Source organism: Dendronephthya gigantea, unplaced genomic scaffold, assembly GCF_004324835.1.
Source record: "Dendronephthya gigantea isolate DGI-Jeju-01 unplaced genomic scaffold, DenGig_1.0 000065F, whole genome shotgun sequence".
Lineage (NCBI taxonomy): Eukaryota > Metazoa > Cnidaria > Anthozoa > Malacalcyonacea > Nephtheidae > Dendronephthya > Dendronephthya gigantea.
The window spans coordinates 1242826-1257922 of record NW_021163075.1 but is presented as its reverse complement, the minus strand read 5'-3'; the positions used below and the strand labels follow the sequence as shown (position 1 = coordinate 1257922).

The window sequence follows — 15097 nt, the reverse complement described above, 5'->3', positions numbered from 1 at the left end:
TCTACTGTTGATTATAATATGGCTACAAAACGGTCGCAGAATAAACAAGAACGGCCGAAGCAACGCGAACTGTTATCTTCAAAATTAAACATCAGAAGGAAACTTGGCAGAGGCAACCAAGATGGCGCCGAATGACAGATTGTGACGTCATATGCAAACGAATTATAAACTATAGTTTTAGTCCGTTTTTTATCGACTGAGAACATCAACACGCTTAAAGGCGAGTTCGTATCTAAGTATAGATCATGACTCCTCCAAAAGAAAATATATATTTCATTATAAATATATTTTTCGAAAAAGTCGACGAACACCTTTCTAATCCTATACACACAAACACTGCATATGTTCATACATAACATGTAACATTATTCATTAATAATCAATTTCCATAAAAGGTATATAAGATCGGTGTATAATTTGGATATGTTTATGCAGACATAATTAACCTTATAACATCGTAAATTGCATATTGTAGAAATTATTGTATGCCCTAAAGGATATCCCGTGAATTTGACAAAGTTGGAGACTGTTTGTTGAGTGCTAAGTCAATCGAAGCCTAAAATCAATTATCAAACTCCCTGACAGCTTGCTTGAAAAGCTATGAATTTTCTAGAAAACCTTCTCTTAAACCGACGTCGCGAGTCGCACACCGTAAAACAAGGTTATATTTTATACATCTCAGGCGATGGATGCATGTTAGGTTACCAACAATCGAGTTTTGAACAAATGATGGCTCCTTGAAAAATACTTGAATAGCAAAGTTTATTATATAGCAAGGCAAATTACGTGCTTCTCCCACGAGGCAAATTTTACGTGCTTCGAACATTTCTCTTCGAACTTTGTTGCTAAAATGATGCTTCTATTTTGTTTGTGTATTTTTGAAATATTCTGATCAAAACCAAATGCGATTTCACTCTCGCGGAATGGAACAGCTCAAGCAGACAGGGACAATATCACTCCAGTACGAGTGCTTATTGCGAGAGGTGCGATTTAACAGCTGCATGTGTCCGGCAAAGAATGGGCAAGCCTCTTTTTCTGTGTAATTATAAGGAAATGGGTGCCGTTTAACGAAAGGAAGAGGCTAAGCTTTAAGACTAATGCCTGCGTTTAACTTTAATTAACAAAAACGACATGCTTTTTGTCTGCAACGGAAACGTTGATTGACCAATTCGGTATTGACTTCTCGATCTTGCCTACGATAATTTGCGAATCAACAATTCATACAAGTCACGGCTAGATGGCGCTGTGTACAAACCAACTGATATTACTCTAGATTATATATCAGATAAGTCCACGCAAATCGTCCCAAATCAATTCAATTGACCTGAATCAACACTGCAAACGCGTTTCCTCGCTCTCCTTAGACTTAGTCCGTGCATTTTGGTTAGAACAATACAATATATTATCCATATTTATGTGATCGCGATTTCTTTGTTAAGTTTGTTTGGTGAATATATATCTGCAATATCAAGATAACAGCTTGCACATCGCGACTTCATATTTTTAAATAGAATCCCCACATATTGCTCAGTTCATTATATAAAAAAATAAAAGGAGCCAGAAAAATCTACGCGCGCGTTGTTATGATCAAGGGGCCGGAATGACTGGGCATCACACCACAAGGAATTGATTCGTGGTCAGAACGCGATACTGTAGAACTGCTATAACAAATAGTGTTTATGATTTATTGTTTGGAATTAAAAAGATCAACACCACAATTCGGATTGCGGTCTACCCTGATGGAAATAGACAACAATTTAGTTTAAAGAGGTAGAATTGACACGCTATTCTTGTGCAGAACTAAAGCGCTGTTTCTTGGAGGTAAAGAGCCGTGAAGTTCAGCCTTTTTTAAACGAAGCACATGATAATCACGGTCCGTTTAAAAAGCATCGACGTTCCTGCTTTCTGAATGGGGTAAAACAGTGATCATGCACACGATACACATTAAATCTTTTGACCACTTCGCGACAATGTGGCGACTTATGTGAACCCAAAACCCTCAAATTCAATTGCTTACATTTGTTTGGACGCCTGTGCTAATCTGCAATTTCTCTTAAACTTAAAAGCTGATTTCGGTCTCAAAGCCCACTTCGTTGGCTGTATGACATGCGTGTATGCGTCTTAAATCTATATGTACTTTACCATAGGGGTCAGTTACAATACATTAAGCAAGTACATGATAGCAAAAATAGCATCTCGACTTGAAGTTCGATCAATTGTATATGTTATATCAATGCAAAGCTAAGCAGCTAAGATCTGTGTCCTGAGAATTACTCAAACAAAGACATTTAATAGTAAAGACATTCTTTCTTTGAAAATATAGGACGGCCACATTGCTTGAAATCTTCGACCATTATATGCGTTTCTAACAAGTTACTTTGAGAGTCGAAGCATGAGTTCGGTTTGATATTGAATGCATGCCACGATGAAAGAGCTGCTTTAAATAAACTTGCGAAATGTGGTTTCAATTCGTGTTTTAAAAAACGTATACATTTAGGCACGACGCCAAAATTGCCAAACCTGTCTGAGGCCTTGAGGTCTGCATGTGAAGAAATGAGAATACTAGCGCCGTTTTAATTTCTACCAGCACATTCAAAACAATCTAAGCGGACCTTGCCTGTCCTAACTTTAAGCAGATTCGTTGAATAGCAGATGCACGCATTACCGGTGTAAAAATTCATGCAATTATGTATCAATATTATAGGTTTCTTCTCAAGTAGGTCTATGATAAAGCAAGCTATGTTGCAAATTACGAAACTGTGTCGAACTTTAAATATACGTATTTCTTACGAAAAAGCAAAGGTTTCATTAGTAAGCGACAACAGAAAACATGCTAATAGGTGCTGGTGTTTGCACTGTACGTTCAAGCGAAGTTCCCTTGGGTAAATTTTAGCCCGATAGCTCTTCATCATGAACGCGCGTGTCCAGATGCAAGCATTCGATGCTGACACATTCATCATGACTTGAGAACACCTCTCAATGAATTCGTGCAAGCATAGCTAAACGGGCCAGCTTGTTAATAAAAATTCACATTTTTGTAAACAGACTCCTCTCGCAATGTACATCTTTATTTAACACAGGATATGAAATATATACAGGAGTGGAAATGTTTAATCCGTTGTAACAGCCAGCGTTTCCTCAATCATTGAATAAAAAGGACAATGGGTAGTTTTATGGGGGTTATTTGAAAACCAAGCAAACTGTTAGCTACATCACAGGCATATGCAATGCAAATAGCACGATAAATCTCAATTGAATTTCGACCGATGAAGCGTTGTGTCAGTGCGTACGCAAGTCACAATCTCTCCGTCCTTTTCCTCGGCGTAAGATTATTCAATAATTAATCATAGCGTGATCAGAAATTCGTGTTAATAGAGAGAAGAAAGGGGCCTCGTTGCGCTAATGATGTTATCACTCGACATGTTATGTTCGACAACACGCATCGTCCAGCCTCTCGCATTTTGCACCCCATGGACCTACCGCAGTGCAAACTTGAAGCATTTACACCAATTTAAATACTATACCTATCTGAAGTTACGCCTGCATTCTTATAAAAGCACTGATATGTCTGCGATAAGGCACATCGACAGATCGTATAAATTTACTTCGGACGGAAACGAAGCAGTATTTGGCGCAGAGCACATCGCGAACGCCAGTAAACCGGCTTCTCACGAACGCACAAGTGCAGACGGATAAAACGATGAAAGAAGAAATTGCTATTAACTTACCCGTGTTCATCGAGGCGGGAAGGTTTTCGGCACTGTAGTGTTCGCGAGCTTTTTCCAATATGATGTGATCTGCCTTGCAAAATAGTCCATTGTCCCTGAGCGCAAATTCCTCTCCACGTAGTAGCTGCTTACTACAGGCGACACATCGAAAACACTCCATGTGGAATATCTTATTCTTAACTCTCATAACGTAATCTTTCTTGTTAAAACCCTGATTGCATTTCGCGCATTTCGAACCAAACAATCTAAAAACGATGTGTGCATAATTATCATTGAGGCCAAAGGTAACTCGGACTCTTGTCAAACGAAAGGAGAATTCAGATAGTGTTATACTTTGTGCGTGGGGACTTGAAGGCAATTTTATCTAGGGATACTTTGTCTTCCGAGGTGCGTGTGGAGCGTTTATACCGCACGAGCTTTCGATAAACGAACGGTGTAAATCGCTTTACGTTGATTCGAATCAGAAGTATAATCGATGAGCAGCAAACTTGAAGATGCACGCAAACTCAAAATGGAAATTATGAAATGATTGTCATTTAGAGGGTCGCGGATACGCTCCGCTGCCAAAATATCATATATGTGTCGAATAACCGTGAAATCTCTCGGCCTTTTTGCGACTGTGATACGACGAAGGGGCAGGCAGAGATAGCTTCTGTAACTGTTCACCTCAGTCGCCCTACGAAGCACATCAATACGGCCGCTACGCTAAATCTGAAGGCGGGGCGATTTGATCGAGCCGAACATCTTAGCGTCGTGTCTATAATCGCTTGACCACCGAGACTTCCATGTAGCACTGCGACAAGGATATATATGTATATATAGATATATCTATATCCAGCGTGTCGCAGACGGCTGGAGCCCGTGCCAGGGTCTAGGAATTACTTACAAAACATACATGAAATCTGGCCGGGGTTTGTAAACCGTGTGTGAAACTGCCAACATGAACTGTACAACTCATCGTATACGGTCTAGTCCATAACATAATCATTTATGGATAAACACAAAAGAGGCCCTCTTTCCTTACTACGGAAATCGTGAAATTATATTGGATAGACACTCGTATTAATGTATACGATAGTTTAAAAGCTTATTGATAAAACATAAACATTTACCTATAGTAATCGCGTTTGCAGTAGGTCTTTCCTTCGCGTACGAAGCACGTACTGCTTTCGTCCAGGGCGACATTACACTCTGAACATTTTAAACAGGTTGCATGCCACTCTAAATCTGGTGAAACTCTTAGGATGAATTGATCGGTGATTTGGGCTCCACAGCCGACACACAGCGCTATCCTGCGAGATGGGTCTAAAACGAAATGGTGCACACGTATTGTTACCTACAAACAATCTATATATGTCAAAATTCAAGAGTAGAAGTCATTTGAGTGTAACGTCATTGCACTATACATCTATATATAACGATAATAATACTTTAACAATATATCGCCGCGTTCAGAGTGTCGTTAATATGGATACTAAGTATTAATAGCGAGGTGTAAATTGCTTTTAAAGCAAAACATATTACTTTGTAAAGCTCCTGAATTCATCTTCGACACCTGCAAGTATTGAGACAGAAGTTTCCCAGCAGAACGCCAACTTTGACTGGTATAATTCAGTGTATACAGTTTAGCGATGCATGGGTACTGTCTCATTGGCAGAAGCTATCATTCAACCGGCCAGTCTTTGTTGCCACACGTGATCGAATCGCACCGATTATTGGTCGAACGGCGTTCGAAACTATTCGACAAATTTGGTGTCGTTATCACGCGCGTGATTTTGATTGGCTCGCGTGGCGATGTACACGACGCAAAACCTACCCGCAGATACGTTCAACTCTATAGTCGAATCAATTCTGGGCTGGCAGGTGCTCGAGTCGTGAAAAGAGTATTCGATAATGGATTGAGTTCGGTGTTTAGCATGAAAATGAGCGTATAACGTGCGATACACTCTAGCGATATGCATATACAAGGCGTAATTAACCTCGTTCTGAACAGGTGTGCCGTATGTAATCCCTTAGCAGGAAAGCCGGACGCATGCTTTTGTGTAGAAAAGGTCTGAGTTTGCTTTCTGATGATAGAGCCCTGTGTAGGCTTGACAAGGCTTATTTTGCCTGGCACTAGGCGAATTCCCACGCACCGCTCTCGCGCATGCATTCATGAAAGAAAGTTATTGATTTGAAGGCGATAAAGCACAAAAACATGGGTTTTAAACATTCTGAATGCCGTTATTGAACATGATAATTGGAATAAAAAACAGAACACGCAAGCTGCCAAACTTAAACAATGCATTTGCATTGAAATCCAACAATTTCATGGAACCGTGCTATAATGTAGGTTTCTTTCATGTTAGTGTAACATTAAAATCTCCGCATCGTTTTTCGTGTAACTTTCGAACACGCTGATGATGTAGTAGTAAAATTAGCTTAGAAGACCATGCAGACGCTATACACAGCAGCGTTTGACAAGGTGTTGTATGAAATTTTGAATAACAATCGTGATCGAACTTTGCGTAATTTCAAAGACTTTACGCAAATCACGCCTCGATCGACGAGACAACGCTCAAGAGATTCTTTTGCGTTCCAACGAAAGCCGCGCCGAACGTCGTGAGATAGTCATTATTCTGGCTGACACGTTTTCGAACGCGAAGTGTCAAGTGCTTTGCCTACTTGACACAAAACAAAGCGCGGCTGAGCTTGCTTTCGACTGACACTCGTCAGGAATTCACATAAATTTCAGCGTAGCCCATGCGGGTGCTGTTTACTTATAGACTTCAATGATTCATATAATCACCAGATTGAGTGGCGCCTTCACAGGCTTTACACGTAGCCATCAAAAAGTGTATCAAAATTTATGCATGGCCCTAACTGTTTAACACTTGTCGCTTGATATATTGTGGGCTTGCATTCATAAATGCATGTATGAGCGATCCGTATCTGACGTTAATACGATTTCTACTGATATTTCCCGATAGCCACGAATATTGTTATTGCTTGTTTTTTATAAGCGATATTGTATATTGCATATTATAGCTGTTGAATCCGGCCGCAGCTTGAGTCCATAGCAAACACGAACTTGAGTTATGACTCGATGTTGGCTCGCGGTTATTGTGTGCCAACAACGAGACGGGGTATCTAATTTGTATTCAGAGCAAGACAAAATAGCATTGTCGTTCTGTTTGCATAGGCGAACGGGGAGGTAAGCTAAGCTTTTGTCTCCTTATCGTTTGATCAATAGCATGAACATAATAAGCCCAAGAGATGAACGGCCTGATAATACGCCCTAATGATTTGATTGACAATACGCTCAAACTAACATTTCACATTCGCCAGCCACCTGCATTATTCCTCACTGTGCGAGTGCTTTCTTTTCTGTTCGGGGGCAGGGTAGCTTTCAAGCTATTTTTGTCTACCTTGATAATATCGCATACAGAAACCCACGACGATGGCACTTAAGCCCGTTGTCCGAATGCGTTCCACATTATTTCACTCAAATTAGGATTAAACAGCGAACAACAACACGGTGTGGCACTGAAATTTAGTGTAGTTTACCAAATTAATTTCTTTGTTGACTCGACTAGTTAGCGTTTAGACCGCGCGCTTAAGGCAAAACACAAATCTTGTAATCTTGACACTGTGGTTTTAACAAGCTCTTGTTCCCTTGATTAACAGGCATTGAAAGCCGTGGCACGATAAACGTGTGAATGGGAACGGTTTTGGAAAGGAATTATCTTCTAGTTGAACGGAACAAAAGAGCACGCTATAATAACAGCAATCGGAGCGAATAATAGAAATCGAGTGGAAAACACACAGCTTCGTAGGGAAATAGCTACACATATACAAATTTCGGATAAAGTAAACACGTTTCGCTGTTTGAATACGCAGAATCACAGTTGCTATATATAGGCTGTTTTCATAACAACACTGTGGGTTGTCGTGTGCTATTCAAAACTCGTTCAATATTCGCAACAGTGCTGTTGTTGGTAATCATTAAGCGAAAATTTGAATCAATTACTTAAACATACTGAATGCGACGTCCTGTCGTTACAAGGCTCACAAGGATAAGTACCTATTCCGTTTCGAAACACGCTCGATTTGCACTGCCTAAAAGGCGATCAGGTCAACTAAAACGACGGCATAAAGTCGAAAAGCTCTTATGTCTCAATAAAATCGCCACGCGTTGTGGGACTTAGAACCCCGAGCGTCTGTTAATGGCATTTAGCGTTTAATCTCGAGGACAAACTAGCCAAAACAGATTAGTGCTTCTTAAACTGTTAAACTTAAACTTTTTAATGAAAGCTTTTTTTGCGAGGCTGTGAAGCGAAGATGTTCGCCCGCGCGCGGTCTGTGCGAAATATTTCACACATCCTTTAATGTCCGTATCCAAATTTCAACATTTTAATCCGACTTCAGAAAGCCCAATGCGACCCGAAGCTGACGTTGATCTCTCTTCTGCGTCTTAACTGTCAGACGTTTAGCCGTTTAATTAGAGGGCTAAATGGCGACAGCCTTAGGGAACGAAGCCCATATGATGTGTTGTAAATTACTTATAACCTCGATATAATCTAAGACCAAGTTTCACGATAACTTGTTGTAGTCGGGTTGAAAGCGAGCGTGTAAGTTCTAGGGTTGTATAAACATCAGTTATAAACTTGTAAGACGACGCTCTTGTTCTACCGTCGAAATTTATCATAGTATTGAAACTTTTCGCGAACTTTGAATCTTGCGAATTCAAGTTATTTGCGGAACATGGGCAATGTAAACCCAGCGATTTCCTAATCTGTTCAAGTGCAAGGCTTGACGTCCAAGTTACGCCGATATACAACTCACAGCTTGCCATCGTCACAGTACTGGATTTAAAATGTCGTTAATCCCCCAGCGCCTGTCAACACTAAAGTCCATACTTGAAGCGTGCGCAAATCATGAGATTATTATATTCGGGTTGGATGTTTGTCCTCACCGCGCCTCGTCAAATTCCACAGACGGCAGAACTATTTACACACGGACATGATGCAGCGCTTTTAAAATTACAACATGTTATCCGCGAATTATAACACCCTCGCGTAATCAAAATAATCGCTTTTTGATTGAGGGGCAATGCAAAATGAAATAGATAAGTGTTGGAAAGAAAATTCACACGCGTAGCTATAATAATAACACACACCAGCGATCATAAAAAATACCAAGTCAGTATACATATATATCGGACATTAGCTATGCACGAATGAGTACATATATAACATACACACTAATAGGATATTAATTTCTTTAATCAATTTATTATTTCATCGACAAAAATATCGATTTCAGCGGTTGAGGTGAGAGAGAAGTTTCAAAAATTATCAGAAATTTTATAAACATATAGTCATAGCAATTTAATTCGATCCATGCAAATTGCTTTGTCCTGTCTCGTTCGTTATAAATATATATGATTAAGAATTCCTGACGAATCAAATGAAGAATTTGTTCAACAAAGATTATTTGTAAAATAGTTTTTAGCTTGGCGAGGCTTTATTAAGTTTATTTTGCTCCAGGACATTATCAGCATTTGCTCGTCTCTAATTTCAGTTCGATCACAAAATCTGCGTGCTTTATATATCTTTGTATCGACTAATGTCGACCAGAATTTAAGTTATACCTGGTCAAACATTACACAATGCTTTCTGCTGGTGATGTAAATCTTCGCTACGCGGCTTTCATAGTTTTCCTGACATAATTTCGTGCGGCAAATACGTTATTTACGCGTGAATGGAGAATTTCTTAGGAATTTGCTACGACATAACTTGCGTCAAAAGATTCATTGCTAATTCTTCATGCTTGAAATTTTATCACCAACTTCATTAAAGATGTCTTGCATGAATGAATACAAAAATACACAAACAGGTTTTGTAGACCAAACGATTTAAATATATTGCTGCATGTATATATTTAGCGTGTTTAGGCCTAATATCCTTAAAAACATATAGGCTGTATATTTTACAAAGCCGAAAGTGGTTATTATCGTTTGAATAAAAGTAAATGCTACTTGCCATTGTGGACGTTTTCACTGTTTTGAAACTCCTACTTCAGAAATACTATAAAACCCGATTCGGGCAACTTATTTGTCAAGTTTTTGTTCTTATATAGGCTGATGATTATAGGAATTGTTAATTATAAACAACTATAAAATTTAATTAGAGTTCATTCCAGCTCGGTTCTAATGAGTTCCAATTTTTGAATTATATATATAATTATATATATATATATATATATATATATATATATATATATATATATATATATATATATATATATATATGTATATATATGTATAAACGATAAATTCTTTGACATGGTCCCAAGTTTTAGAACACAAATTAGAGTATTTTGTGCAGCTAAATTTACACCTGAGTTAACTGCGATTTAACCGACGTTAAATGTTGTGAAAATTTTTGTACAGCCCGAGATATCCAAAAGCTTTTGTATAATTTTTTAGTTGTTATAAATTCAACGAAATACTTCTTCATTAGGTTCAACTATATAGCAGTCAGGCCACGTTTAGTGTCGTTATTAAACAAAGATATTGCTTATTTTCGTACACTTCTTTGATGCGTTTTGACTTTGCAAAAGATTGCATGTCAAGGTAAAACGTGCGGTTATTTACGGCCACCCGGCACGACAAGTACAAACTGTACAAGTTTAACCTTTGCATCATTCAACTTAACCGAAATGAGTTGAAACACGGTGGCCTATATCGTACATAAAAGAGTGCTCATTCAAAACTTCAAGTTTCAAGTTTCACCTTATCAGATGGGACAAAAAATCTGATCCAACCTTCCGGATAATCTGAGTCATTTGACCGCGTACTACTGAAATCAAAGAATACTTTGTGGACGGCTAATTTACATATAGCGAGGGTCCACTTGAAGCTAAGAAAGTAAAACAGTGCGCAATTTTTCCTACAATCTGTTTATGTGAAGCAGCGAAGGCATGGAAACTGTTTGGGGATTAGAAACTGCTTAGAGTCATACAGGAGACACCTGCCCTTCATTTTTCCTCGGCAAGTGTACTTTCTCATCAAAACAAAGGGAACATTCAAGTGCTGTAGCTAAAGGGGCGTAAATTTCTCGACATGGAGTGGACGCGAAGTTTTAAATTACCCATATTATGTTTCAACTTATCTTTTTAGTTCATTTTGTTTGCACACAGACGCGACATTTCAGAACCCAATTTGCATGCGCGGGTACGTTGCATTTTGACACACAACGTGCTACACCTGCGGCTGATTGAAGGTAAACGGACCTGCTGGCATCTTAAATACGTGTACAATAACATGGCCGACGGCTTTGAATATTATTTCATATATATCTCGCAATGAAAACTCTGAAAGTTTCCAAAATTCAAGTCTCCTACTGAATTGTGCAAAATCAGTGACCCGAGTCCCGAGGTCCTCGCACACTGCTATCTCATTCTGTATATACCGGCATGCATCAGTCAGCTCCGGCTCTTCGCTTTCTAAATTGGCACTTAAACTATCCTCGACTGTGATCGCCGGTCAACGGTATATTCCAGTCGGAATAATCGCAATCGTGCTTTCCTATTTAACGCAACCGCAACTTCAACTTTTCCTGGGAGGGGAAACGAGCCATTCTTAGGAAACCACATAAGACTCTTGTGGTAGAGCGATGATTAGCTAACTCAATTCACGCCTGCTGAGTCGAAACCTCAGCAGGAATCGAACCATTCTATCATGGTCCATAGGCTGATCAGATCAGAGCCCGTATATTCCGAATAAAGTTTGGACTCAGCCCTTAGTGAAATGGGCCACCTTCTACAAATTGTTTACGTTTTGATAAGACAACCAGCCCGGAAGCCCGGGTGCGCAATTTTGCAAAAAAGTTACAATCTATGTTTATGATCAGTATCACCATAAAAATAAGCAATGTTAAAAAAAATTTTGGTTTTGTCAATGGTATTGGCGAGTACCCAACCCATGCCGAAGATCTTGTCCTAGGTTAATCAGATCATATCGCTAAGCCGAATGACGTTCGTATCTGTAAAAAACGCACAATAAATTATGACTTCTAAAGCGGTAGAGTTCCCGTGTGTTAATCGGATAAGATCAGGAGAACAATATCAAACAATATAAGTGGTTTGCAGAACGTACTATTTATAGCCGTCAAAACTCGATACTGGGAAACTTTTTATTGTTCTAGCTTATATAAGCTCGGTTGAAATTAACCGACCAATTCCTTTGTGATTAATAAATAAGGAAGTGTCATTACTACTCGCAAACCACAATATTCTCAGCTAGACTAAAGCTTATTCATGTCAAGCACCTTGAACTTCACATAACAGTAAATATATATTTCAATTTTCTTCCGTTGAATTGTATTCGTTGATATTTAGACCAAAAATAGACAGAAATCTACCGTTTCTTCGATTAAATATGTTGTTTATATGCTTGGCACGTCACAGACAATGTAACACAAAGTATACACCGAACAATATCATTGATTATCAAGCCCTCTACACTTTACTTCGATTACTATATTATCTGGAATAATAAATCAACAAAAATATTTAAAACACATTCAGCACTTATATTATTAAGGCACTTAAAAGTGGGTTTACATGGCTAACCCCATTTGTTACGTACGCCAGAATTACTGCTAATGAGATGAGAAATCTATCCAAGATCAGCCAAAGTATTAATCAGTAGGCTATAACGAAATCAGAGTAAGGGATTGGTAAAGACCTTTTGTCCTGATGTTCCAAAACAGCTTATGGTCCATTGTCAACCTGACCCTGTCGAAGATGATCAAGATACAGTGAAGATTTTTTAATCGAATTTTGCTATAAGTTCTTTTGATAAAAAAATACTTAAACTATTTATTTAGCACACAAATATTTCAATCCCTTTGTTTTGAGAGTACGTAGTTTTTTTACTCTGCGTACGTCTTTTTTATATGAATTTTATACAATACTTGCATGCATGCATGAGTTGACTCAGTGAACGGCTTAAAGGTTGACAAGTTAGCCTGATTATAAACGGAATTCAGGATTAACTGAAACTAAAGGGGGATGCAATTTGAATCCGGTATTAAGAATCGATAGAACTGAAGTCTCCTTTGTTTAAAAAATTGCCCCAATTCATCAAATATTTCAGACCATTGGCCTAGCTGTAAAAAACTTGAAGTTCACTTAATGTTATACTTTCAGTCAAACATAGAATTCCAACGTATATTGAAGAATTAACAACTTTGTAGTCCTGCGTATGGAAAGCCAAGCAATACATAAGCTTCCATACGGTTTGAGGAATCATCGTACACGAAGCAGTAAAGGCCATATTACGCGGTGCAATTTTTCTTGCAACTTGCAATGCAATTCTACTTTTACGATATGTAAATTTGGCAACTACCGAGCTTTTGTCTTTATTATACACTTCATGGCGCTTCTGACATTAACATTTTAAAGACTCTTTACTAATTTACATCTCTTAAAAGTAGAATTGCATTGCAAATTGAACGCAAAAATTGCACTGTGAAACATGGCCTTAAGGATATCGCCCATTTAGCCCGCTCTTCCTTCGCTGCATAGCTTCACGACGCTGCGAGACTACGAGTAGACATAATTTCTTCACATGCAGCACATTCCTCGTAGATTTGTGAAAAAATTTCAGGAATGTGTCTTAATATTTCCTGTACGTGTTCGGTGTTTGCCCCTGAATGCATGTTTAATGTTAGTTTGCTGGGCAGACAACTCCACTTTAGTTTAAGAAGAGTCTTTATTTTTCAATAAGTGTGTTAATTCAAGTTCAAATACGAGAAGTAGGTGGCATGATAACTCGGACTTTATAAATGCTCCTGACTGTAGTTTGCGAAATTAAAAACCGAAATAAAAACTATCAGGAAAGGGATGAATGCGGTGAGACTGAGCAATGAATTGAAATTTGCTGACAGGTTTGACTTCTCGAATGTGCAGCAGAAATTCGAAGAGAATTTTAGACTAATTTCAATCAGAAAAGGCATTTAACTTCCTATTTATTACAAACGGTATCAGCTTAATTTACTTGTAAAGTTAGTCTAAACATTTTGCGACAGTTTATATGGCACTTTTGTCTTGATGACACAAGTTGACCGACTTCCTTGTTGTCGATCGATGTCAATCGCGCCGTGTTTTATATCCAGCCTTTCTTCGCGATCTTCGGTCTTGCAAAGGAGGTTAGACGATTAAAAACCACCAAATATTCCGGCTCTGGGTTTAAATAATCCGGCCAGTTTTGACCCCAAGGTGGCGTAGGCTGCCAAATTTCAAAACACATGTTTCTAGCACCTGCACATACATGCTACTGAGTATAATCAAAGTATAATTTTCCGAGTGAACTGATTAGATATGAAACCCGTTGCCGAACTGAAAAAACTCATCAATTTGGGGACGTGTTTATATTCAGTTTTCTCGCTTACCCGAGATTAAGCGAAACGCGATATGATTTTGAGATATAAAGTAGCCAGTTTATGAAACCTCAACTAAGTCCTAATCGGTATCAGATGAACAGACGATAATAGCCCAGGATGGTTTCGATACGGATATGTCCAAAAATATGTGGACAAAGAATTCGTGGGTTTTGCTCACGGGAGGAAAATCTGAAATCATCGATCAGACTGCATGCCAACCTGTGTAAGCCGTTGTAAATATACAATTACCCTTCCCCCGCACATAACTGTGTCAAAATTTGGTGAAAAGCAAAAGCCATCAACAAATTACTTATTTTAATGTCCCCAGATCATTTCACGAGTTTGATCTTGTCTAGGAAAAATCAGGTTACACAGGCTATAGTCTCTGAGATGATGCGTGCAGGTGATCAAAATTTTAATAAATGAGCATTCCTGTTATGATTTAGAATGAAATTTCAGAGTTTTTCGGCTCTCAACCAAATATCTCGTTGATCTCATTAAGTACCGCAAGGTATGTACGTTGCATTCTGTTGACATTACAATGACGTTTCCAATGTCCTTCGTCGAAGAACTGACAGCTCCAAGAGCTCCAGCGGAATTCCTTAAATTGTTTAGGGCAATTAAAGGCCCATCTGACAGCAACCTTTGTGTCTCTTATTTATTTTTGTTCAATTTTGATGTATTATTTTAATTTGATTTTTTTGTCAACGAAGGAAATGTTTCGTCATTCCCATCTGATGCTGTGTACACACAATGCTTCACTGTCGCTTGAGAAGGCCAAGGTTTGGCCGACGGTAGAGGAATTCAAACAGCATGCAGGTCGAAGATCGCGACCACTGGGCACTAGACTCTCCTCCTAATCGTTAAGCTTGTATCATCAACAGTATCAATGTATAATCTTCATGTAACAAACAGGGGCAGTTCTGGCCTTATTCCATT

General features: G+C 38.7%; 1 protein-coding gene across 3 annotated transcripts in view; it reads right to left on the bottom strand.

Annotated features, from left to right (window-relative positions):
• Positions 1 to 15097, bottom strand: part of LOC114530723 (insulin gene enhancer protein ISL-1-like) — a 36862-nt gene that overhangs the window by 8566 nt on the left and 13199 nt on the right. The window contains exons 1-3 of one of the 3 annotated variants that reach the window (XM_028552331.1): positions 5253 to 5409; positions 4841 to 5033; positions 3729 to 3973 (exon numbers count right to left, since the gene is read on the bottom strand). In XM_028552331.1, the coding sequence (XP_028408132.1) occupies positions 3729 to 3973; positions 4841 to 5033; positions 5253 to 5379 (565 nt within the window). In that variant the 5' untranslated portion in view covers positions 5380 to 5409. Of the gene's footprint in view, positions 1 to 3728; positions 3974 to 4840; positions 5034 to 5252; positions 5410 to 15097 lie in introns of those variants that run through there. The other 2 variants (XM_028552329.1, XM_028552330.1) reach the window with 2 other exon arrangements.